The sequence below is a fragment of the Xyrauchen texanus genome, chromosome 11 (genome assembly GCF_025860055.1).
Source record: "Xyrauchen texanus isolate HMW12.3.18 chromosome 11, RBS_HiC_50CHRs, whole genome shotgun sequence".
Lineage (NCBI taxonomy): Eukaryota > Metazoa > Chordata > Actinopteri > Cypriniformes > Catostomidae > Xyrauchen > Xyrauchen texanus.
In genome coordinates this window covers 10,036,813-10,062,626 of record NC_068286.1, presented here as the reverse complement: position 1 = coordinate 10,062,626, position 25,814 = coordinate 10,036,813, and the positions used below count along the sequence as shown (strand labels likewise).

The 25,814-nt window shown below is 40.0% G+C and overlaps 3 protein-coding genes across 8 annotated transcripts; 2 read left to right on the top strand and 1 right to left on the bottom strand.

The window, feature by feature from the left end:
- Positions 1 to 896: 896 nt before the first annotated feature.
- cryzl1 (crystallin, zeta (quinone reductase)-like 1) lies at positions 897 to 14,070 on the top strand. Of its 4 annotated transcripts, none has more exons than XM_052136923.1 (14): positions 897 to 1,025; positions 1,304 to 1,394; positions 1,543 to 1,620; positions 6,404 to 6,476; positions 6,565 to 6,609; positions 6,690 to 6,758; positions 7,757 to 7,890; positions 8,396 to 8,507; positions 9,145 to 9,165; positions 10,087 to 10,185; positions 10,417 to 10,529; positions 10,696 to 10,801; positions 12,989 to 13,034; positions 13,207 to 14,070. In XM_052136923.1, exons 2-14 carry the CDS (start codon positions 1,329 to 1,331, stop codon positions 13,304 to 13,306), a joined length of 1,062 nt encoding a protein of 353 aa, XP_051992883.1. In that variant the 5' UTR covers positions 897 to 1,025; positions 1,304 to 1,328; the 3' UTR covers positions 13,307 to 14,070. The 4 variants fall into 4 exon arrangements, with proteins under 4 accessions (XP_051992883.1, XP_051992881.1, XP_051992880.1 ...); XM_052136921.1 differs by having other exon boundaries at positions 899 to 1,167; XM_052136920.1 differs by having other exon boundaries at positions 899 to 1,197; positions 13,207 to 14,069.
- Positions 14,071 to 14,107: 37 nt separating this feature from the next.
- setd4 (SET domain containing 4) lies at positions 14,108 to 19,573 on the bottom strand. Of its 3 annotated transcripts, none has more exons than XM_052136919.1 (10): positions 19,426 to 19,573; positions 19,252 to 19,347; positions 19,131 to 19,168; positions 18,481 to 18,569; positions 16,604 to 17,033; positions 16,337 to 16,511; positions 14,996 to 15,077; positions 14,669 to 14,749; positions 14,340 to 14,463; positions 14,108 to 14,262 (listed from the first exon to the last, which is right to left on the bottom strand). In XM_052136919.1, the coding sequence occupies exons 1-10, from the start codon at positions 19,499 to 19,501 to the stop codon at positions 14,206 to 14,208; spliced, it is 1,248 nt and encodes a 415-aa protein (XP_051992879.1). In that variant the 5' UTR covers positions 19,502 to 19,573; the 3' UTR covers positions 14,108 to 14,205. The 3 variants fall into 3 exon arrangements, with proteins under 3 accessions (XP_051992879.1, XP_051992877.1, XP_051992878.1); XM_052136917.1 differs by having other exon boundaries at positions 14,108 to 14,245; XM_052136918.1 differs by having other exon boundaries at positions 14,108 to 14,245; positions 19,131 to 19,162.
- Positions 19,574 to 19,910: 337 nt separating this feature from the next.
- On the top strand, positions 19,911 to 22,685 carry LOC127651200 (carbonyl reductase [NADPH] 1-like). The gene is made up of 4 exons (XM_052136925.1): positions 19,911 to 20,095; positions 20,232 to 20,534; positions 20,797 to 20,904; positions 21,444 to 22,685. The coding sequence occupies exons 2-4, from the start codon at positions 20,246 to 20,248 to the stop codon at positions 21,878 to 21,880; spliced, it is 834 nt and encodes a 277-aa protein (XP_051992885.1). The 5' UTR covers positions 19,911 to 20,095; positions 20,232 to 20,245; the 3' UTR covers positions 21,881 to 22,685.
- The last annotated feature ends 3,129 nt before the right edge of the window (positions 22,686 to 25,814 follow it).

Below are 25,814 nucleotides of genomic sequence, written 5' to 3'. Positions count from 1 at the left end.
ATTAACAGTTATGTGCTTTAGCCCACTATGACACCACCACTCCTTTCTCCCATTCATTTTAATCCAGGTTTTTGTAGCAAGTCAGTCCACTGTCGGCCATCTTTGGAACGTTCCTGGGAGACTAATACCAGTCATACCAGTGTAGATTCTGTCTACTTGAATGGGGGGACACCGAAATCTAAAAAATGGTTGGTCAAGAGCATGATCAAAGAACATATTTCAAATCAGCAAAAAATATATATAATATTGGACTCATAAATTGTGCTACTTTCCTCATATTACGCTGAAACACACAATTTTCACGGCTTGTATAGCAAATGTGCATGCGTGTTCTCAAGTTGATTGACGTTCAATGTCTGTATCTAAAAGGTGATTGGCTCTTTTATGTTTAAGGCTGGACTTCCTTTTTTATATCCGTTGGCCATAGGGCTCAAGAGCTTCTTGGTTGGGTGTTCCAATTTCTCCCATTCATTTAAATAGAAGTTGCCTGTCTCTGCTAAGTTGTCTCTGATTTTAATAGAAGTGGCCTGCTGGTTGGCCTACAGATTGACGTCATGGCTGAACAGCTCTTTTGAAACTTCTGAACAAACAAACAACATAATAAATAAATACATTCATAAATACATAAATAAATAGTGTCTCCTAAATGTACATTCTTAGAATAAATAAATAATTAAATAAATGTTTCTTCTGAATTTACATTACTGTTAAACAGTTACCAGTTAACCGTTTTACCACAAGCAAAATATGCTAGTGGTTATCAAACATAATCCTTTGGATTGCGCTGTTAGGAAGTCTGTTTTTCTCTCGTTTCCTTTCTAGGTATGTATATTTCTGTTTTTCTTTTTTTTATGCTGACGGCACATACGTCACGTGCAAAATGAGTCACGTGCAGGAAATGAACAAAACACTACCGCAGTCAACTGTATGCCAGGAGATACTATAATACAGCTTCAGAAATGCAAACAAATATTATTTGGCATAACGTAAATCGATATTATATTATAGTGGCGCTTTAAACGAAGGCACGTGATGCACAGAGGTTTTATGAGGAAGAAAAGTAACTCAGTAGCTAGTATGCAAGTCTAATGTATACTGGTGCATGATTTGTACCTTATATTTCGTTTGAACTCACAGCGTTCACGTACAAAAGAGATTGCACACACAGTAAATCTTGGTGAACTTTTTTTAATCTGGGTTTGTTTTGCAGATTATTGCATATTTATTATTAATACAATATTCCAGTCATTTTGCATATTGCTGATTGTGATATTTCAATCACGAGTGTTAAATCTGATTTCAGGTGTTTTTAAATAGCAAGAATTGCCATGAAAGGACTTTACTGTAAACTGTCTGGAGACCAGGGGGATGTGAAGTTTCTTTTACAGGAGACGGTGAGTGCACAGTGCATGCTTGGACTTTTCCATTTTCACCAGCATTCATCAACATATCCACTTTTGCCTGAAGAGATCTGAAATTATAAATTGTCCACAGCACATTTTCCTGTTTCAACTTGTGTGATCTTGCTTTCTGTTGTTGCAGATTTTACCCACTAACATTGGCGACCATCAGGTCAAAGTTCAAGTAAAAAGCTGTGCACTAAGTCCGGTTGAGTTTAAGGTGATGTGATTTTTAATCTTTTGAACAATCCCTTGTGGTCATGTCTGATATTTTGATGTGATTTTTTTTTAATATACCCGTGCTTTGGCCTAAGGACAACTCTGCAGTCGTTAGGTCAAAATTCCAGGCAAGCAGCGCTTGATGACAGCGCGTGCAGGTCGCCCACTCTCTTGACTGAGGCGAGCGCCAGCAAGAGCGCAGTTTTGAGCGAGAGCTATTTAAGGTGCACGGTTCGGAGAGGTTCGAACGGGGCACTCTTGAGTGCGTCCAGGACCGTGGCCAGGTCCCAGATCGGCCCGAGGGGCGAGGAGGGTTCATCCTCCTAAGCCTCTTAGGAAACGAATGATTAGGTCGTTTTTCCCTAATGAACGTCCTTTATCAGGATTGTGTGACGCCGCTATGGCAGCCACATAGACTTTGAGCGTGGAGGGTGTGCGGCCCGCCTCCAGCAGCTCTTGAAAAAAGGTGAATACACTTGGTATCTCGCGACGATTTGGGGTTCAAGCTCTTGGTATCACACCAGTCACTGAACACTTTCCACTTTTGGGCATATAAGCCTCGTAGAGGCGCCGCGCCTCAGTGATGGTTCTCAAAACTCCACTGGGGAGGTTCTCGGGAACCCGTTGAGGGGCCATGCATGGAGGGCCCACAGATCGGTGCGGGGATGAAGAATCATCCCGTTGGCCTGCCTGAGGAGGTCTAGCCTCAACGGAATAGGCCATGGGGCAGATTGCATCATCTGCATCAGATCTGGAAACCACGTCTGGTTTTTCCAGAGTAGGGCTACCAGGAGCACTGCACATTTCACTTCCCTGATCCGACTGATGACCTGAGGTAGCATTGCGATCGGGGGAAAAGCATACAAGGGGCGGCTCGGCCAGACTTGGGCGAGCGCTTCCGTGCTCTTTGAGAAGAAAAGGGGGCAGTGCGCATTTTCCCTGGAGGCGAAGAGGTCGACCTCTGCCTCGCCAAAGGTTTGCCATAACCACTGAACCGTCAGGGGGTGGAGAGACCATTCTCCTGGGAGAACCTTGTCTCTGGACAGCATGTCCGCTCCCTGGTTCAGGGTGCCTGGCACATGCGCTGCTCTCAGTGAGCGCAGGTGGTGCTGTGACCATAAGATGAGCTCCCTGGCCATAGAGTGCAGGGAGCTCGACCTGAGTCCACCCTGGCGATTTATATACGAAACTACCGTCATGTTGTCCGTTCGGACCAGGACGTGTTCGTTTTTCAGGTACGGAAGCAGGGCTCTGTGAGCCAAGGCGACCGCTTTCATTTCCAGACAGTTTATATGTAGGCGCTTTTCCCGGGTTTGACCAAAAGCCGGAGACAGGCCTGCCCTCGTAAAGGGCCCCCCATCCTATTTTGGAGGCATCTGTCGTGATCATTTTTCTCCGCGTAGTTACGCCCAGACTCACGCCGGTTTGATACCAGTTGACGGCTTTCCAGGGCGTCAGGGCTTTTATACAGCCGTGATTCGCTCTGACCAAAAAGTGGCCCAAGCGCCACGCGTGAGTGGGGACACGGCTCTTGAGCCAGCGCTGGAGAGGACGCATGTGCAACAATCCTAGCTGGAGTACAGCTGATGCCGAGGCCATGAGACCGAGCATTCTTTGAAATCGTTTGACGGGGGCGCGCGCGCCCATTCTGAATGATGTTGCAAGGCGTCGAATAGAGAGCGCACGCTCTGATGAGAGGCGCGCTGTCATCTGCCCTGAGTCTAGCACTATTCCCAGAAAAGAGATATTCTGGCTGGGGGATAGCACGCTCTTTGCAAAATTGATTCTCAGACCCAGGCATTCTAGATGGCTGATAATCCAAGATCTGTGCGTCGTTAACTGAACCTCTGATTGTGCTATGATTAGCCAATCGTCGAGGTAATTCAGTATTCGCACTCCCCGGGAAAGTGCCGCGTCCATACATTTCGTGAATGTACGGGGGGCCAATGATAGGCCGAATGGTAGTACTGTGTACTGGTATGACTGTCCCTCGAAAGGAACTGTATGGGCAGTGCTTATGGGTGGGGGTGCATATACTGTAGTAGGCACGCGCGCCACTTTCATAAAGCCTCCCGCTCGCGGCGGGGTTTTTGGCCATGCATACAGTGTTTGTGTGTAGGGGTGCATGCATCACAGCAGGCACGCTCGCTACCTTTATAGTATTTCCCGCTTTTACTGGGGAAGTGTGTATAACTGTGGGAACAGTGCTTGTGTGTAGTGGTGCATTCATGACAATAGGCACACGATCTAAATTTATGGAGCGTCCAGCTGAGCTGGGGAAGTATTCGGCACTGTTTGGACAGTATTGATATGTGGGAATGCGCACTTTAGTGTGGACACGTGACCCCTTAGTGACACAGGCAGAAAATGTGCTAACACTGAGCTTACAGCTCTCAGAGGCGCGGGCGCGCGCTGAGCAGCTGTGTTGAGTGCCGAGTGCAGGGGTTCGTGTGAAATCACAGGCACGCATGCTATCTCCGTAATGCTCGCAGCATGAGCTGGAGAAATGTTTGAAAACTATATAGACAGTGTTTACGGGTGGGGGTGCATACATTGTAATAGGCACGCGCGCCACTTTCATAAAGCTTCCCGCTCTTAGACGGGAGTTTCTTGGCTCGCGCGTCGCATCTGTGATGCTCGTGGCATGAGCTCGAGAACTGTCTGGAACTGTATGGGCAGTGCTTATGGGTGGGGGTGCATATACTGTAGTAGGCACACGCCACTTTCATAAAGCCTCCGCTCATGGCGGGGTTTTTGGCCATGCATACAGTGTTTGTGTGTAGGGGTGCATGCATCACAGCAGGCACGCCGCTACCTTTATAGTATTTCCGCTTTTATTGGGGAAGTGTGTATAACTGTGGGAACAGTGCTTGTGTGTAGTGGTGCATACATGACAATAGGTACACGATCTACATTTATGGGGCGTCCAGCTCGAGCTGGGGAAGTATTTGGCACTGTTTGGACAGTATTGATATGTGGGAATGCGCACTTTAGTGTGGACACGTGACCCCTTAGTGACACAGGCAGAAAATGTGATTTCTGTGTGTTGCCGTTAAAACGGCGTTTGATTGCAGGTGAGCGAGTTCTGTGACTGGCCCATTGACTGCTGTACAGACATTTCCAGCCGCCTGTAAGGGGACTGGGTAATGTTTTACACGTTTTGGAGACGGGAGGTGCCGCCCTGGCTCGCTGCTGCTGCTGAGGCGGTCTCTGGCGGCTCTGTGACGAGCTGGAGCGATTGGGCAGGAAGTGACGCATAGCCTGCGAATCCTTCCGAGCTTCAGTGAAGCGTTCAGTGAACTCTCTTACCGTTTTAGACAGGATGCGGACGATCTCTGAGTCCATGCTGGTGCCCGTGCTCGTGTCCGCTAATGTCGACGGTGCGGGGTCGAAGGCCGAGCCCGGCCAGTCGTCAGATGCAGCGTCAATGGAAAGGCTGTCATCCTTTTCACCGTCGTCCCCTGACGCGCCGAACGAGACGAGACCCACCGCTCTGTTGGAGGGGTGCTGGTCTGCCTGCGTTGAAATGGACTGGCGGCGGGGAGTTCTCTGGTAGTGGTGAAGCACGCGGGGACTGGCCCGGCGTGACGTCACTGAAGTCCGCGTGCTCTGGCGGCCTCCGTGAGCGGCGCTTTTTCTTTCGCGGCTCGAACAGAGGGGACGGCAGCACGGTGGTAGCAGGCTCGTTCGCGGCGATGGCGGCAAAGCGAGCGCGCAGCTCGGTGAGGCCCAGGGAGTCACATTCGCGGCATCCACCTCGAGTGAGAGCAGCTTCTGCGTGGTCAGGTCCCAGGCAGCGAGTGCAAATGATGTGTAGATCCCCGTCATGAAGAGGGCCTCTGCACGAGGCGCAGGCTGAATGCATTTGCAACAACGCCTTGAAAAATTACTCTTTTACTCAATCAAAAAGCGTCGCAGAGGCGAGCGCTTGCAGTAAAAGGATATAGCGATGCGCGCCGGATGGCGTAGCAGAAGGCTTCGAAGCGCCGGCGTCCTCTTAGCGGTCCTGCTGTAGGCTTTTCGACGGCGGCGAAAGACTCCAACAATCCGGAGGATCCAGCGAAGAGAAGGTCTTTGCTGAAGGAGATTAAATCTAAAGAACTCTCATGACGGGCGCCTAATATATAGCCCTAAGCCACGCCCATCTTGGCGGGCTCTGAGCGCTGGCTGGCGCGCGCCCATTGGTCGCTGCGTTCAGAGTCGCCCGTCATTGGTTCGAGCAAGTTGCTGCAGCACAGCCAATGACCGAAGCTGCCTCGGCTCATTGCTGTCTGCTGTGCAGCTGCAATGCGTTTTACATAAAGACTTCAATATTTCTCGAGAAACGGAGTTTTCCCATAGCGTAAGCTACTTATGCAATAGGAGAGACCTCTCGATAGAGAACCATAGTTACTATATGGATACAGTACACTGTATTACAATTTTAAATTAAATAATTTTTTTGTTGTTGCCTGAAACCAGGTTTTACTTTATATATTTACTTTAATGGTTTTAATTTAGTAATATTTTAACAACTATGAAAAGTAACCATGTGTTTTTGTCAGAAATCATGGTTTTACTAAAGATTAACTACTTGGTATGTTACTTTGGTTTTACTTTATCATGGTTAAAAAATGGTTTCTGTAGTAAATCCATGGTAAATTTATTGCGATGGAACGCAAATGTTTTTGCTAGGGAATGCAGAATTTATTGCGAGGGCACATAAAACCATTTCAGAAAAAAACCCCGCCCTGTCCTCTAAGGTGCTGTGTAAAATTGAATGTCTGCATCTATGTATTTTTCAGCTGTATGAGGACCTGAAGCTTGGAATGGAGCAATACCCGGTTGGAAGGGAGATTGCTGGGGTTGTTCTTCAAGGTTTGCCTGACCATTCGAAGCTGTTATCATTTACTGCAGATTAATTAACAAATAAACAGTTTTGCTATAATGCATGTCTGTTTTCCAGTTGGCCCCAAAGTGACATTTTTCCAGCCAGATGATGAGGTTGTTGGTAAGAACTTCTAGATTCACATATTAATAGTTGTTGTTTTGTATGTTTATGATTTAATAAACATTTGCATATCTTCTCAGGGATTCTACCTCTGGATGTTGAGCTGTCCGGCTTGTGTTCCATCGTGCTTGTTGATGAGTATAATTTAGGTATTATTCATACTGAGGACCAGTCAAAAGTCCTACCTAGTTGAAGTGTGTAATTTTTGCAGAATTGCAAAAATAATAATCGTCTCTCATTGGGTCGATAGTGATAGTCCCTTCCCAAAATGTTTACACTTTTCAGAGGTAAACAACCTACAAATGGCTTATAGCTGTCTCTGCGTACTGAGTTGGGATACGAGAATGTATTCGAAAATGTAAAAACTGTGCCCATCACTTTTAAAGATGTAGTACTTAAAGAATAGTTTTTTTGTATTATTTATAAAGAATTCTCTCATCTTTTACTCACCCAGATGCCATCCCAGATGTGTATGACTTTCTTTTGCAGAACACAAACAAAGATTTTAAGAAGAACATCTCAGCTCAGTAGGTCCCTTACAATGCAAGTAAATGGTAAATAAAAATTTTAAGCTCCAAAAAGCACAGAAAAATCAGTATAAAAATAATCTACACGTCTCAAAAAATTATTTGAACCATCTTGACATAAGCAATCTCCTTGGCAGTCATGATTCGATTACACTTCCTAGTACCATCTACTGCTCTGCGAATGTGTCAAGCACTAGGAAGTGTAATCAAGCTTGAAATAATGATCATGCCTGGAGACTGCAATGGCAAGTTGCATAGTGAAAAAGGAGTTTTATTTTGGTCTGTTCTCACCCAAAATCTATGAAATCTCAGAAAATATGGATTTAACCACTGGAGTCGTAAGGATTACTTTTATGCTGCTTTTATGTGCTTTCTGGAGCTTCAAAGTTTTGGTCACCATTCACTTGCATTGTGTGGACCAAAAGAGCTGAGATATTCTTCTGAAAATCTTTGTTTCGGTTCTGCAGAATATAGAAAGTCATAAACATCTAGGATGGGATGGGTAAAGAGAGAATTTTCAGTTTTAGGTGAACTATCACTATAATGGCACATCCAACTACAGAACTGTAATTTGGTCATTTTAAGCATCATCTTCTTTTCCATATGTGTTTTAATAACAGTTCAGAAGCCTGAGAAAGTAAGCTGGTTTGATGCAGTTGCGGCAATCAAAGATGGTCTCAGGGCCTACACAGCTCTACACACTCTGGCTCGGATGGCTGCGGGTCAAACTCTACTAGTGCTGGATGGGGCCAGTGTAGGTATCTAAGCAGAGGTCAACAGGTTAACCACTCCCTGATTCTTCCCATTGCTTTATTCTTTCATTAATAAAGGTCTATTATGTCATATTATTACACAGCTTTCTGAAACTTTCTGATTGGTCAACTGTGACATTCTGTGGTCAAATATTTTTGTATATGACTGCTAAACTGTATAATTGACCGTTGTCCCTGGCAACAGGTTTCCTACATAGCTGGTCTAGTTTCATGTCCCTAATATCACTCAGTGGTCTCTTTCCTCTCACATAATAGAATAGTTACAACTCCAATCAATATTTCATGTCCATTTATTTATTTATTTGGTAAGTAGCCTTGTCTTTACTTTACTTGATTATTGCATCACACACTGGAATTAGTGCAGTAATTCTGCTAAGATTGATTTGTATTTGGTCTGATGGATGCCATCAGCAATATACTTCACAAGCCATTTATACTGCATTTGAAGTCTCCTATTGTGAACTTTCATGTATTGTGTGTATGCAGCCCTTTGGAGTTGTGGCCATTCAGCTCGCTCACTATCATGGTGTAAAGGTCATGGCTACAGCTTTGTCTCCGGAGGACCAAAAGTTTTTGGAAGAGCTACGACCATGTGTGGGTGAGTGCTCATTGAATCATTGTGGAGAGGAGTGATAGTGAAGATATTTGACTTATGAAGTGTCAGTTCTAGATAGAACCCAAGCCTGGCTTTCGACCTATCGCTACACTGTGATTGGTGGTTTTCCATTTCTTGATGCAACAGCAACATGAGTTGATCTAAAAGTCATTGATTAACATTAGATAAACCTAAATGTCAGGCTGCAGAGTTACATGGTGCAAATCACTTGTAATAAACCAAACAAACAAAAAATACTTTATCTCAATTTTCAAGATATATTTATTTTGGTGGGGGACAAGTGGTACCTTGTCTGTTAAGCAAGAGGCTTAATGTAGAAAAAATATTATTTTTTTACGTTATTGTTTGTTGCAGAGGGCATGGGCCCCACATTCACATATTTTAAAGATGTGCTGTAATGTGCTTTTTGTTCCGTGTTCCTCTCAGTTTCCATTTGCCTTTAAGATGTTGCTTTTGTTTTATTCTCTTACATTAACGGCCAATTCTTTCCTCATATTTTACTGTCTCCGAATGCCTTTTCTCTCATCCTTTCACTTCTGTCCTGATCATCGTTGTCTTTCTTTAGCATTTGACACCTCTTTATCTTATTTCTTCCTGCTTTGGCTTGCATTCACTCAAGGTGTTCAGGAATCACTTTTAGGTAAGTTATGCATAGCAGAAATGTTTTTAGTTAATTTGTTCAGAGTGATGCTCATAGTGTTTTATTATGCGTTGTTGTTAAAAAAAAAAAATCACTCATCATTTACATTTACATTATCCCAGATGTATATGGCTTTCTTTCTTCTACTGAACACAAAGATTTTTAGAAGAATATCTCGTCTCTGTAGGTCCATACTATACCAAGTGAATGGTGAACCATTTTAAACTCGAAAAAGCACATAAAGGCAACATAAATGTAATCCATACAACTCCAGGGGTTTAATCCATGTCTTCTTAAGCAATACGATTGTTTTTGGGTGAGAACAGACCAAAATGTTATGTCCTTTTTCACGCTACATCATGTCATTGCTGTCTCTAGACACCATCATGATTTCGAGCTCGATTACACTTCCTAGTGCTTGATGCATGGGCAGAGCGCTAGTTGGCGCTAGGAAGTGTAATTGAGTTTGAAATCATGATCGCCAAGGAGACTGCTTCCAAAGACATGGATTAACCTACTAGTCGTATGGATTATTTTAAACTGCCTTTATGTGCTTTTTTGAGCTTCAAAGATTTGGTCACCATTCACTTCCGTTGTATGGACCTACAGAGCTGAGATATTCTTCTAAAAATCTTTGTGTCCTGCATAAGAAATAAAGTCATACATATATGGGATGGCATGAGTGTGAGTAAAGGATGAGAGAAATTTCATTTTCCCTTTAATACTTAATATCCATCTTATGGTGGATCAGCGTTAGACATTAGCTGAACTGCATCTCCTGTTGCTCAAATGGTAGAGCAGTGGCACAAGCAATACTGCAGTCAAGGGTTTGATTCCAAGGAAACATACAAACTGATAGAATGTATACTTTGAATGCAGTAAAAGTGTCTGCCAAATGCATAAATGCATTTCTGTCTTCAGCTCGAGTGATCAAAGTGTGGGACTCAAAGGAGGACTTGGTGGAATCATGCCTTGAAGAGACTGGAGGACTTGGATTGGACATCATCGTTGATTCAGGAGGTGAACTACCACTTCACAAGACTTTTCTAACAATTTCAATGTACTTTAACTCAGATGTGCTTTCAATTAATTTGATTAAAGCTATTTTCTAACTTGTTGCGTTTGATATTATTTCAATTATTGCATAATGGCTAGGATCGTGTCCATGTTTAGTGGTGGGTGGCAATTACGGTAGTTTTAAATTAGAGTTGCTCTTAGCTGTTTGTCATTTTGAGCCTTTCTTCTGTACAGTGAGACTGTATGAGGAGGAGCTAGAAGCACTGATGTATCTCCCACATAAACATGACCTCATTACCCTTCTTGCGGTTGGAGGTCACTGGGTAACCACAGAGCAGAACTTACAGGTGAGTGGCTGATTCAAATTGAAGCTCCTTATCTCTTCATAATACTTCTTGAAAACCTTATTTCTTACTCAAGAGTAGAATATTAATGGTAATGTGACATAACTACTGTACATTAAGAAAGTAACTTTGACTCTTGAAATTAAATAATTTCAACCCCTTTCCTAAGCTGGACCCTCCGGACAGCCATATTCTTTTCCTGAAGGCAGCGTCTGTCTCCTTCCTAAATGAGGAGGTGTGGGCAGCGTCCCGTGCCAAGCAAGGCAGATATCTCCGTATCTTTTACTGTAAACTTCATTCATCTTTAACCAAGCTCTCATATTGGTGCTGTTGTACCACAGAGCAGTCAGGCTGTTTTTATCAGAAATGCCTGGGTCATGTTTCACTTCAGAATAAAATAAGGAATTATATTTTGGTCAGAGTAGTTGCCATGTGCTCTGACATATTGAGCTCTCATGTTCAAGAAATTACAAAAAAAAAAAAAAAAAAAGAAATTCTGCATAAAGAAAATTAAGCCACCTATTTTTAGGACCATACAGACTTTTTGCTTTGTGACATTATTTTATTGACGATGTAGCACATTTCACCCTGGATTTTCGGGCAGTATGTGATATGGTTGTCCTGCTAGAAAACCACTTCTGAATGTGCATGATTATGGGCTCGGGAGTACTTTGGTAAACCTTTATCAATTAACACCATTCGCCGCTGCATCCACGGGTACAATTTAAAGGATTAGTTCACCCAAAAAGCTGATTTCAGCTCAGTTTGTCCATACAATGCATTTAAACAGGTGCCATCAGGCTGGTGGTTGTTTGATGATCAAAAGGCATATTTAGGCAGCATAAAAGTAATCCACTTAAATCTCGTCAATCAGTTGATGTCTTCTGTAGAAAACCCATAGGTTGGTGTAAGAAACAAATCGATAATGAAAACGTTTTTTACTTTAAATCTTTGCGTGACATTCGTTCCTCTGTTGTACAAAGTGCCCGCCTCTGACTTCTCGAGTGAACGTGTCATTGCACTTACGTCACAGCCCTCTGCTGGCAGGTTAATAAACTTTTAATTTCCAGATGTCGTCTTTTCCGTGATGTCCCTGCATTTTCCAGCAGGACAAATCCAAACCACATACTGCCCGAATTACAAGTGCATGGCTCCGTAAACAGGGTGTGCACTTGCTAGATTGGCCTGGCTGCAGTCCAGACCTGTCTTCAATTGAGAACCTGTGGAGCATTATGAAGCACACAATACGGCAACAAAGGCCTGTACAATTGTGCAGCTAAAGACCTACATAATGGATGAATGGGGGAAAATCCTCTTGCTTAACAAACTTGTGTCTTTAGTGCACAAACACTTAATTAGTGATGTTACACAGTGGTAAACAATCGACTGTCCCAACGTTTTTGGAGCGTGTTACAATTATCTGATTTGAAAAAAGTGTATTTATAAAATAATAATACACATGTAATTGTTGTAGTGCTTTCAATATAGACAAAGTCTTTTTAGCAAGTCAGTTCACTAGGCGGCCATCTTTGGAACGCACCCAGGCAGCTATTTTCTATGTAAACAAGTGGCATACACGTGTAGCTCCTTTCTACTTGAATGGGGAAAGACCAAAATCTCCAAAACGGTTGGTCAAGATTACGAGAAAATAACATTTTAAATCAACAGTAAAATCTGACTACACTGGTATCATGAATTGTGCTTCTTTACCTCCGATCACTCTAAAAATAAAAATAATTTTCCTGGCTTGTATAGCTAATCTGCAAGTGTGTTCTCAAGTTGATTGATCGGCGATTGAAAAGATAATTGGCTCTTTTAACTATAGGAAGGGACTTCCTTTCTACATCCATTGATCATTCCAATTTCTCCCATTCATTTTAATAGAAGTGGGCAGTCTCTGCTAAATAATCTCTGATATAGCACAGGATGAGAAGAATTTACAAATCCAAATAGAATTTATTTTCATTTTCCATACTGTTCACCTTTCTCTGAATTGGGGTTGTGCTTTATAGTAACTGTTGGATGCTTAATATTCATAAGAACACATACATGGTCCTAAAATTAGGCTTCATCTTCTTTATGCAAAATAAAATATTATCCCAGACAGATTTCATGGTATTCACCAAGATACAAGTTTAAACAAAGACTTGAGGAAAACTTCTCTGATAGCATTTAGGCATATCTCTGTTCTTTAGATAAACACACACATTTAATATTCCAGTGAAATTAAGAAAAGAGAGCTGACTAAATAGTAACAAAGCTGTTTTTCTGTACATGGTGCAGTAAGGTTAGTGGGTTCCTCAGTGTGCATATGGCTCATCCGTGACAGTTTGATATGTTTGGGGCCTGAGGGTTTTCTCCCAGTGTCCTCCAGCTACCGGAATGACCTTGTTAACAATGTACAGGACATGTGGCTTCCTGCCTGTAATTGGGTTATCTGCCTTCAGTCTGCTCGCTCTCAGATATCATGAAAGATGTGGTAGACAAGCTTTCCACCGGGACTTTCAGGTGAGAAATGTGTAACAAATAAGTTAGATTGATTTTGTGTGTTCAAAAGAATTAAATAAATGAATGAATGGGAACATAGAAAAGTTCCTGTGTGTGTCAGACAAAGAGGAGAGTCAGAAATCACTTCTGTCATTTATAAATGTTGTGGATTTTGACCATTGTCTCTGTGCAGGCCGCTCTTGGAGGACCCTGTGCCTTTATATGAAGCCACCGTCTCTATGGAGATGGTTCAGAGAAAGCAAGTCAGAAAGAGGATAGTCATCAAGCTTTGAAGTGGACTCCAAAAATATGTTTTTCGTAATTCTGTAAATTTGAGTCATTTTAAATCTCACAAATGTGTCAATTTTTAAATGTCAGCATGTTGGTCTGTTTGCCCTCTCAATACATATTTAAAACACATTAAAAGCCTTCTTAAAATAAAAAAAGCTCACTCATTCCAACCTCAATGACATACTGTGGTAGTACATGGCAATATAAAAAACATGGATGCATCACAAAGCAAAGAAAAATATACATTATATAACTTTTGCTATATAATAAACATCTGTAAATTCTTATTAGCATTAGCACGCACTAATGAAAACATTTTGAGGAGCTTTGGCCTAGTTCTTGCATTCTATACATGTGATTTGTTTTTTCTATTCTAGAGTTCCAAATGGATTATTTACAGCATCATCTGATCTGGATTCTTTTGCCAATTAATATTAGCAGAACTGGATAGAAAATGACAGATAGTGCTGGCCTAGAATCAGCATCACTATGCTCACAGGTATGCATCTGAATATCAGTAATCTCCAACCAAAACCTCAGAATGTAGCTCATTCTGTCGTGAAAAGAAGATTCATTTTAGTTGGGACCGGTCTTTTGGTGCACTTTGTTCACAGTTCCCAAGAAGTAAAAGAAAATATGGCAATTTTTTTACTGACTCATTAAAACCCTTTATACAGTGAAAGTTTTGTCGCCAAAATGGAACATAAATGTACAAATAGGCTCAGTCTTGGCTTGTGTTTAGATCTTGGCAGTAACAGCACAAGGCTTCTGGCTCCATAGTTCCGGATGCCCTACTGTCACCACGGTGACTATTGTCTCTGGAGGTTTTGTAGAACTTCTCTTGTGTGTTCCAGAATCCTTTTCTCCTCTCGTCTCAGGCTCTCCACCACACTTAGCTGTTCTAAGCGAGACAGGTCTGAACCCTGTTTAAGCCGAGATAGCTGTACAAATGAAAAGACTTGGGCTATAATTGGTTCCATGTCTTTAATTACACACAGACGGTGTTAAGAATGAATAGATTTTAATTAGACTCACCCTCACTAGTGCTTTGACATTGTCATCGGTGAGGTCATTGCAAAGCTTTAAGGCAGAGTTAATGCACCATTCCTCCCTGTCCTGGCTCACCGCTGCCCCCAAGAGGACACTCTTCCAGCTACAGCTGCAGAGAACAGTGTTGACGATCAGTTGCAATTGTGAAAGTGTTTAGATATAACTGCATGACTTTGCTTGATCACATAGTCCAAAAATCAAATAAAAGCTATGCAAGCAATTGCATTACAAAAATAGCTGATTTGGAATGTATTTTGCATTATCCAGATTCACTACACAAAAATGAATGTGTATATTGAATATGAACTTCTCACTATTGCTCAGGTTTCAGGGAGAGTAGTCTGAGTGCAGTCATCAGTCGCCAGGAAGGGCCATCCAACCCAAAGGTCAGGTTTCTGTTGAAGGGAGAAATCATAATGTTTATTTATACCATTTCATTATTCCAGGCGGGTTGACATTAATGTAAAACACATCCACACCAATTCTTTTCAGTTTCCCGTTCCAAAATATGCTTTTATTGAGAGCGTTTTCAAGGTAGGAAAATGCCATTTCAGTGTGAACTAGTGAGGCAAAAATGAATGTTTTTTCAAACTAAATTGTATCAGTGTGGACGTGGTCTCAAAACAATGTTAATAACTCACCTTAAAAAATTGTTTTCCTTTAGATGGAATAGTTTTTGTGCTAGTTGTTTGTCTTTTTCATCTAGACACAATTTTAGAGTTCCTGAAATAACAACAAATTGGTAGATGACATGACATTTCCAACAGTATCCTGTAGAGTAACATGCTATGTTTGTTGAAAACTTTATTATATACTGTAAATACAATTATTATATTATATATATATATATATATATATATATATATATATATATATATATATATATATATATATATATTTATTTTTTTTATAATTATTTATACAAATGTAATTATATATGGAATTTTTAGACCTCATGTTAACCCTTGAATGCATACCTCAGGTCTTTAATGACCTGGGACCTCACTCAATCTCTGTACCTCATCCATTTTTTGGAGTTAAGCCCCCGCTTCTTTAGTATTCCTCAAAATTTCTCTTATGAATCATCATCAAAAAAATAAATAAAAAAAAATGTAAATACCAAAAGTGTATAGGGTCTTTACTAGTGTCCCGAGATATGTAATAGTGTTGCAAAATATTTATTTCCATTTTTATAAATCACATTTTTATGATTATTTCAAATCTATTTTAATTTCTTTGTTTATTACAACACAAATGAGTGCCATATTCATTCAAATTACTACTATATCATGTTGATGTTCTGTGCAACACTGGTGTATTATCAGTATTCCACAAGCATGTACACATAGATATTATAAAGTTATTTATAGCACAAGGTGACGCTGTTTGACTTGATTTACAATTGACATAGCTATTTGATGAAGCAACACAGAAGTAAACTATAGCAAGTGTTAACACATGAGCATTATGGTATGACTATTGACATTTGGGAGTACTTCTGAATTCTCAATTTATACACAGTTTTTCCAACCTGAAAAATACACATGTGTAGCTTATGTATTGTTTATGTGTTAAGTGTAGGACAGCCAGTTGATTTTCAAAATGTTTTGAGTGGAAGTAATGAATCCTGTTCTATCATTTGTTAAATCAACTCTTTGATATATGAAAAATATAACACAAAGTATAACAGAATATTTTCTATTCTGTTATTTTCTAATTGTCTTAAAAATACTATAAATGTTACACTATCTGTGCATTTTGTTGATCCAACTGTGATAGATATAAGTGCCGGGTCGATAAAGAACCAAGGTATTTCATAATGGTTGGCAAAACGCCCATGCATTTAAGGGTTAACTGAGAGATTACATGGAACTAGCACTGTATACACCGATCAGCCACAATATTAAAAACACCTGCCTAATATTGTGTAGGTATTGTGTAACTAAACACTAAGAACATTGTTCAGTATGCATGTTCCTTACCCAATTCAACATAGACTACACTGTTGGGATTTTCAGGAGCAACAAAGCCATATTCCAAAAGCAGTCTATGGTTGTCATGAGGACCATAGCTGATGAATGTCTGCTGGAACTTCTTACAGCCTTGGACAGTTCTAATCTCATAGCAGCGAGTTTGTTTGTTGAAGCCAGCTTCAACCTGTAAATGAAGGAAAGTGTATTTGAAAGCATTATCGGGTGAATTATCCTTTTTAAAGCAGGCTCTGTATCTCAAAATCTAGGAGCTCTTACTTGGACTTTAGGACAGTGATTAAGCAGGTCAAGGTATGGTGCAAGTGCATAGATGTCCTTCTCCCTGGAAAGATAGTTGCTGTGTGCATGCTCCATGTACACTGTACGAGTGTTAATGCTACACCAAGCCCACCGCAGTGCATGGATGGTAAACAGCTTCTCCACAGGCTGGCTGAAGAGTGGCTGGAGAGAGTGGAAGAACATAATAGAAGAAGAGTAGAGTTCCTGAAACCGCTCTTTCTGCTCCAAGGCAGTTTTCTGGAGACTTGAAGGCAAGAGGTCAGTGATGTCACGTGGGAAGTACACAGGGCATGTGTAGGACTTAGGGAGGATGTTAATATAGGGACTCCAATCGGATGCATCTCCACGATGTCTCTCGGCAATGAGGAAACAACAAAGAGCCAGGAGGGGAGATATTGGAGGATGCCATCTGAAGGTAGAGAGAGGTAAAGCAAAGTTACTTTATTGCAATCATGAATTAAAGAGATAGTTCACCCAAAAATGTAAGTTCTCAGTCATTTACTCACCCACAGGCCATCCCAGATGTGTGACTTTCTTTCTTATGTAAAACACAAACTAGGGCTGGGCGATATGTCTTAAATTATATCTCGATATTTTTCAGCCTACTGTCGATATTTGATACATATCTCGATAATTATGTATTTGCTCTAAAATGGCACAAAAGTTTTTTTTATTATCAGTTTTAAATCAGAGGAACCATCATCTCATCCAAACAGCCATTATAGCCAAGTAGATTAAATATTTTAAAGATATTAAATAAAAATCTAATAATTCAATTTTTATTAAATAAACACATAGGGAGAATGACATTCAATCATATTCATTGATATGCACTTTATATTTATTTCATACACAATGATACATTGTAGCTTAATAAAAAGCATGATTTACCTTATGATTTTACTGTGCAAGGCTACTTCACGGACTTATTTTTGAAACCCCAGTTGAACATTGCAAAATACTAAATTATTACTGTGGGACACGTCAGGTTGATTATTATAATATAATGCTGAATTATCATTATTATTCTGATTACTAGATTTGCATTATACAACAGTATAATAATTATATAATAAGTATAATTTGTGTCCCGTTTACTTCATCTTCACCAGGGGCTTTTATTTTGACACAGAAAAGCCAATAGACCTTTGAAATGCGGAACTAAATGTTTGCAGGTTAAACTTCGACAGCAGTGAACGGGAGACCACAGCAAATATTATTTTCACTTACCCATTTGCTCAAAGAGCAAAATAAATAATCCACTATTACATTTGAATGACTTTCCAGAAGAATTAGAAAAATAGAGAGCGGTGAATTAAGAAACTTACTGTCACTCTCTCAGCTATAATTTAAAACCCCCTCGGAGCTGTAGAAATTCATTTTTTAAAACTAATCCCAGAGTAATGTAACACAAAGCATAATGTTATAAACGTACACATTATCATCACGAGTGCCTGATGCATGCGCAGAACACTAGATGGTGCTACAGAAAGTGTAATCGAACCTGAAATAATGATTGCAGGGGAGACTGCTGTCAAGATTTATAGTTAAAAAAAAAAAGAGCTACATTATGGTCTGTTCTCACTCAAATCTGATTGGATCACTTCAGAAGATATTGATAAAACCACTGGAGTCACATGTTCCTGTTCTGCAGAAGAAAGTCATACACATCTGGAATGGCATGAGGCCGAGTAAATTATGAGAGAATTTTCATTTTTGGGTGAACTAACCATTTAACTAACCACTCTTGTCCCTTAACTCTGACAGAGGTTCTCTGATAAAATGTTTCTAAAATGAAATCATGCTCGTAATAGTAAGAAGTGACTGCAAATGTATGATCAGATTCTGTCCAATACCTCTTTATGTAGTCTCCCATGTAACTCCTAAGAACAGTGCTGGTGGTCAATAAGCAATTCTCAGGTAAGGAAATCACCTTACCATTCGCCTTCAAAGGTGATAAAACAAAAGCTAGGGTTAATGATTAAAGGAATAATTCACCCCAAATTTCTAATCATGTCATCATTTACTCACTCTCGTGCCATTCTAGATGTGTATAACTTTCTTTGTTCTGCAGAACACAAATTTAGATTATTTTTTTATTTTTATTTTATTTAACATTTTTATCTGCACATGCATCAAGCTCTAGGCAGTGTAATCAAGCTTGAAATCATGATCATGCCTGGAGACTGAAATGACAAGTTGTACAGTGAAAAAGTTATATTTTGGTGTGTTCACACCCAAAACCGATTAGATATCTTCAGAAGACATGGATTAAACCACTGGAGTCATGTAGATTACTTTCATGCTTCCTTTATGTGCTTTCTGGTGTTGCAAAGTTTTGGTCACCATTCACTTGCATTGTATGGACTTAAAGAGCGGAGATATTCTTCTAAAAATCTTCATTTGTGTTCTGCAGAAGAAAGAAAGTCATACACATCTAGGATGATATGAAATGATACGATAATTTTAATTTTGGGGTTAACTATCCCTTTAAGATTCCTTTTACCTTTATATGGTGAGTTGCCATGAGTCCCCTTCCTGTATCTGAGCAGAAACAAATTGGATGTACACAATATGTGCTTAAAGTCTGTAAATACAATGTTATAACTATAAAAATGGTTGCTTACCATGGAAGTTGACAGGGATGAGAGACTGTGAGGTAAAACCTCTTTCTTTCAACCATCTTCTCAAATAAACAAACTGAGCTTCATGTGTCAGAGTAACTACAATGCAACACACAAACAAAACGTTTATCATATATCATCACACATTATCTTACCAATCTGTAGTGTATGGAGTACCTTTGGAGACATGCTCCTGTTTTTTCCGTCGCTTTTTCCTCGCTCTTCTCCCAGCACGACTTCTGGTTTTATCCATTTTAACTTGTTGACCTAAAGCTTTTTTGTCAAATGAAGCTAGTGAAAGGCTAAGGCAAAACAAACACCCACATGGTCAACGGCGTCTCTAAGATCACGTGTTTCCTTCTTGCTGACGTCATTTCGTTCGAACCAATCATAGTCAACGTAGCAAACCCTTTTTATTATTTTGGGGAAGTTCCACATACATAAAAAGAAATGGTCAGGGTCCAAGCCAAATTTCATTCATTTTCTCCAGGAGATCAAGAACTACAGCACCTGTTTGGAGAATATTGTCTGCAAAAAAGACTTTTAGTATTTTTCGTGGTTATCTTTTTGATTAAGGAATTAACATTTTGTACACTGGTATTTTCTGTATTATATTTGTATACTGTTGTATATTATGTTGTGTTAATAAATAAAATAAATTAAAAAACGTAGCAAACCCGTCGCTACTTTTAGGCAATCGTCAGTCATTCCGCATGTTAGAAGTATCGCGTTGTTCATGTACTTACGAAAGCGTGGGTTCCTCGGCGCATGCGCATAAGTTTGCAACGCACAATTTCGTTTCAAACACGTAAAACAATTCTGATTTGTTCGCTGCGGAGTAGAGCAGGTATGTTTCCTTTAAACCATAACCGTTTATAAGACTATTTCTGATTTATAGTGTTTTATGGTTGATTTTATTAATACGTTATTATATCATATAGGCATAGGACATGGTCTTACTCTCAGTTTCTCCTTCATTGCAGACACATTGTAAGCAATGAGCACCACCAAAGTAGCTCTGGTGACTGGTGCAAACAAAGGCATCGGGTTTGCAATCGTAAGGGCGCTGTGTAAAGATTATGCCGGGGACGTGTACCTGACAGCCCGTGACATCGGTCGAGGAACCGCGGCGGTGGACAGTCTGAAAAAGGAGGAGGGGCTGTCACCTCTCTTCCATCAGCTGGATATCAATGACCCAAACAGCGTCCGCGCGGCACGGGACTTCTTCAAAGAGAAGTACGGGGGAGTGGACGTGCTCATCAACAATGCTGGGATCGCCTTCAAAAGTAACCGAAAGCATTTGTTTTTATTAAAATAAAATGCTTTTAATAAAAATGCCTATATGATATAAGAACTAATTAATATTTATATTTATATTGCTTATATTTTAATTCTTGTTTTATATATTTAGAGACTGTGGGATACGCACCTACAACACCAAAACAAATTCCTTGTATGCGTAAAAAACTTACTTGTCAATAAAGCTTCTGATTCTGATTCTGATACCATCTCTGTGTGATTAAACGTGTGTTTATTTCTTCATGGCAGTGGCAGACACGACCCCCTTTGGGATCCAAGCAGATGTGACACTGAAGACCAATTTTTTTGCCACTAAAGATATTTGCAATGTGTTCTTGCCCATTATCAAACCAGGAGGTAGGTGACATCTAATGGGCTTTTTATCTTATTTGTTGCAGAACCTGCGTTTTACTCTTTATATTCTCTTCGCCAATCTTTGCTTCTCAGAATCAGCATTATCAGAATGAGCTTTATTAGAAACAGAATATATACTTAAAAGTATTCTTATTATATATAGTGTGTTATAGTATATTGTTATATAGTAATATTTTATTATATAGTATGATTATTATACTTAGTATTATATAATGTACATATAGGTAGTATATAGCAATGTCAGAAATGACCTTTTACATTTAGGGTCAATATTTACCCTCTGGATTTGATTTGCAGGGTTATTTTTTACCTTTATGGGGGCATTTTCTAACCATTTAAAACATAAACTATCACATTCATTATATAAAAAAGTGTGGCCAAGATATTCATCAAAAGTTTACCTACTAGTATGGAACAACATGACGGTGAGAGTAAATAATGTTGAATTTTTATTTTGGGTGAACTATTCTTTTAAAATTAGACACTTTCAAATTTCTGTATCACTTTCATTTTGTTTTTAGGCAGGGTAGTGAATGTCTCAAGCATGATGGGCTCTATGGCTTTGGGGCGCTGCAGTCCAGAACTCCAGGCCCGTTTCCGTAGCAATGACATCACCGAGGAGGAGTTGGTGGAGCTGATGGAGCAGTTTGTCCGTGATGCCCAGGAAGGGCTCCACTCAGAAAGAGGCTGGCCCACCACCGCATATGGAGTCTCCAAAACCGGCCTCACCACCTTAACTAGAATCCTGGCCCGAAACCTGATGAAAGAGAGATCTGGAGATGAGATCCTGTGTAATGCCTGCTGTCCAGGTTGGGTCAGGACTGACATGGCTGGACCAAATGCAACCAAGTCACCTGATGAGGGCGCTGTCACTCCAGTTTACTTAGCATTGCTACCTGCAGGGTCTAAAGAGCCCCATGGGCAGTTTGTATCAGAGATGAAAGTTCAGCCCTGGTGAGAAGGAAGAGAGAGCGCATGAGAGAGAGAGAGAGAGAGAGAGAGGTTGTGTATGTTTGCGTTTTAAAGCTTAAGTCAAGTTTAGACACTCGCAGGGGTCATTTGGATATTGTAACCTCTAAATCCAGACATTCTTCTTCTAGAAATTTCAGACTGAAGCTTTGATAAAAGGCCTCAGGTACTCCAAAAATATACAAAATTACTGTGTGTGTATTGTGTAATATCATATTATTTTAAGTAAAACCAAAAATGTAAAAGCTTAAAAATCTGGTCAAAGTTTTTTTGTGAGCAGACAAATTAAATGGCTAAATAAAATAATGTAAATTCATACTCTTATATTTAAATCGGAATTAACAGATTTTACGTGGCATTCAGTCATTAGACCAAAAATGCTTTTGTGTGTGAATGTGTCGGTACAAAATTAGATAAAATAATTTTAAATAAAATTAATTTATACTTTAATTAATCCTCAATAAATAATTAATCTTACTAAGCGGCATTAAAATGAAGAAGGTTGTGACCCAAAACTGGAACAGAAAACTATGAATTACCAAAATAAAGTTTCATGATCTATCTCACCCAGTTTATTGTTTTTTTTGAGCTCATGAAAGATGTATTATAAGCATATAGTGAGAAGTGCACATAGTTTGGAAGAACAAAAAAACATCTTAAAGGGACAGTTCACCCAAAAATTTAAATGTACTCACCCTCATGCCATCCCAGATCTGTATGACTTTATTTCTTCTGCAGAACACAAATAAAGATGTTAAGAAGAATATTTCATCTCTGTAAGGCCTCACAATGCAACTGAATTTTGGCCAGAACTTTATGCTTCAAAAAGCACATAACGGCATCATTAAAGTAATCCATAAGACTCCAGTGGTTTAATCCATGCCTTCAGAACAGATATGATAGGTGTGGGTGAGATACAGATCAATATTTAAGTCCTTTTTTTATTATAAATCTCCACCTTTGACCAGACCAGTATGTGGCGATATGCACGAAAAAGCGAATTGCCAAAAAACAACTGTAGAAGAATGTGGATGTGAAAGTGGAGATTAATAGTAAAAAAGGACTTAAACATTGAACTATTTCTCACCCACACCTATTATATCACTTCTGAAGACATGAATTTAATCACTGAAGTTGGATGGGTTACTTTTATGCTGCCTTTATGTGCTTTTTGGGGTGAGAAGTGTTTGGGCCTCTTGAACCAGTCCCTACCCTGAGGTGGTCTCCTTGGTTTCCTGACTGCTCTGGTCTACATGGCCTCCTGGCCATCCCCCTGATCTGCTCTGGTCTCCTTGCTGTCCCCCTGATCTGCTCTGGTCTCCTTGCTGTACCCCTGATCTGCTCTGGTCTCCTTGCTGTCCCCCTGATCTGCTCTGGTCTCCTTGGTCTCCAGTCCGTCCACCTGATCTGCTCTGCTCTGCTAGCCATCCGCCTGATCTGGTCTGGTCTGCTTGGTCTCCTTGTCATCCGCCTGATTTGCTCTGGTCTCCTTGGTCACCTGGCCGTCTGCCTGACCTGGTCTGGCCTCTTTGGTCTCCGGCTCCACCTTGGTCCTCACTCCCACCGGCTCTGCCTCGGTCTTCCGAGCCCCCAGCTCCACTTCAGCCCTTTGAACCTCTGGCTCCAGCTTGGTCATCTGAGCCTGCAGCGTCACACTGACTCTCCATCCCTCCGGCTCCACCTTGGTCTCAAGCCTCCCTGACTTTGCCTGGTTCCTCTGCTCCCCCTTCCCCTGCACCCTATGGACAAAATTTTTTTTTTCTTTTTTTTATGGAGCATCTGGAATCTGCTCCTCCTGATTTTGCCTTGACTTTTATGTTGAAATTCTTGTTTAGTTCCCTTTCGTGTTTCCTGTTAGTTTTGTAGTCCTTTTGTAGTTTCTTTTTATGATTGGTTTTCCCCTGATTGTTTCCCCAGGTGTTCCTCGTACCCTTGTTTTCCCTTGTGTTTTTAATCCCTTGTTTCCCCTGGTTTCTTTGTCAGTCTTCACATGTGTTGTCATGTTGTGTGCCTGGTTCCCTGTGTTTTATTTCCTTTTATTCTGGATTACCTTGTTCATATTTGTTTTATTAAAAGCTGCGTTTAGATCCTAGTTCCTCCCCACAGAAGTACAACCAATGCATAAGTTTCATATTTGCAAGTCATGAGAGAGAAAAGTACACAAAAAGCACTGTAGAAAAATATCATAAGGCTTTATACATCATATAATTAAACACGAGCAGATTCCGAGAAGTCTTGATTCTAGAAACATTGGGTGGTCCCTCATGTAGACATTCTGTACTAAATTGATAGACATGGTCTGCTAGATTTAAAAAACAAAAAACGTTCTATGGTCAAAGCAGCAAGATCATTACTTAAAAATAGCGCTGCATAAGCCTTTGTGATCATCATGCTGGATACTAGGGAGAGCGTGACATCCTAAAGATCTTAAAACAACTTCATGCATCTATGCAAATGTTTGTCCCTAGGAAGTATTAGCTCAACATTAGCTTTTATGAAAATTAATCCAAAGATAAATTAAAAATTCAAATTTTATGAAAGAAAAAGTTTCCCATACACCAGCACTTGTAAGCCTGGTTTTTATAACTGCATTCATAATCACACTGTAAGTTGAACTCAAAAATCAAGAACTTAAGGAATACACAGTGGTCTTGAATCATTAGCACAAAAAAAAGCAATACCATTAAACCAAAATAAAAGTGGTGAGGTGTACTGCCAGAATAATTAATGATACATAATTGGTCCCTTGTAATCACTATATCTATAGGGTTGTGAATGAGTGCATTTACTTTTTAGTGCAACAAAAACTTGATAATTAGTCATTAAAATAAGTATTTGTAAATTTTTGATCAGATATATGATACATAATTCATGGTTACATATTGTGCTGATTTTTTCAAGCTTTGGTTTCAGTGAGAAGAGAGCTGCAAGAGGTCACATTCCAGTTGGTGTGTATGGCGATGGGTTTAAATGGGCCAAGATACCATTGTTTTCACTAAGACCAGAGACGGCATGAGTGTGGGTCCCCTCACCAAGTTGTACCTCGAGGCCATTGGAGCCCAGCGAGTCGTGGTGCCCATCATCACGTTTAGACACCATGGACAAAACCAGTACTCTTCTTTCATTAAAATATTACTTGTGATAAACATTATGATGCAAAATTCTCATGAAGCAGAACTGCTGATTTGGAAAACAAGTGAATCAATTTACAAATGTAAATCATAAGCAAAGAGCCTGGTGGACTGTTTTTTAATTTATATTAAATTCAGTACAACCCAAATGTTTGGACACATTTAACTGAATTTATTTCAGTTTTTGTTTCTCATTAACTTAACAACTTGTCATCTAAAGCCATTTACTTAAATGTGTGAAATAAATTGCGACTACATATTCATTCATTTTTTTAATAAAAAAATAATTTGAAATGGATGAGATGGACCGGACATTGAAGGAAAAAGGGCCATAAGCACACACCCAGAAAACATGGAAAACTCTTTTACTGTTTTTAAAAAAAAGTGTATATCTCATAAAGTTGGTGGGAAGGACAGACCGATCACACTGAGAATTCGGCATCATTAGATCGAAAGTTTTGCTTCTGAAATCAGTCAGTTCATATCACTGCCCCCAGTGGCCGAAGCTTGAAGTGTTGTTGAACGTATGTGCATGTGTGAACTGGGTGAAATGTCCATAAAGTACCACCAAAAGCAAGTTTTGTTAGTTGTAAATGATGTGATACAGTCAACAGGAATGCAAGTTTTATTAACTCTACCCCCAAACCCCAAGCCTAAACCTCAATATCATTCTAGTAAAAATTTAAAGTATAAATTTCAGAGCAGAAATTCAACTTCCGAATCAAGCTCACCATTGTAATGCAATTGCTTCCTGAATCCCACAGGACCAAAAACCATTTCTCGAGGGTTGCT

Bases quoted from the DNA above. Each gene is read 5' to 3' on its own strand.
- setd4 (XM_052136917.1), bottom strand. From the start codon at position 19,501: ATGGATAAAACCAGAAGTCGTGCTGGGAGAAGAGCGAGGAAAAAGCGA. The intron at 19,169-19,251 runs GTAAGCAACCAT...GTTTCTGCTCAG, and splicing joins CATCCCTGTCAACTTCCATG to ATACAGGAAGGGGACTCATG. The intron at 15,078-16,336 runs GTAAGGAACATG...TTGTTATTTCAG, and splicing joins TGTAGTCTATGTTGAATTGG to GAACTCTAAAATTGTGTCTA.
- cryzl1 (XM_052136923.1), top strand. From the start codon at position 1,329: ATGAAAGGACTTTACTGTAAACTGTCTGGAGACCAGGGGGATGTGAAG. The intron at 7,891-8,395 runs GTAGGTATCTAA...GTGTGTATGCAG, and splicing joins TAGTGCTGGATGGGGCCAGT to CCCTTTGGAGTTGTGGCCAT. The intron at 10,186-10,416 runs GTGAACTACCAC...TCTTCTGTACAG, and splicing joins CATCATCGTTGATTCAGGAG to TGAGACTGTATGAGGAGGAG.
- LOC127651200 (XM_052136925.1), top strand. From the start codon at position 20,246: ATGAGCACCACCAAAGTAGCTCTGGTGACTGGTGCAAACAAAGGCATC. The intron at 20,535-20,796 runs GTAACCGAAAGC...TCTTCATGGCAG, and splicing joins TGCTGGGATCGCCTTCAAAA to TGGCAGACACGACCCCCTTT. The intron at 20,905-21,443 runs GTAGGTGACATC...TTTTGTTTTTAG, and splicing joins GCCCATTATCAAACCAGGAG to GCAGGGTAGTGAATGTCTCA.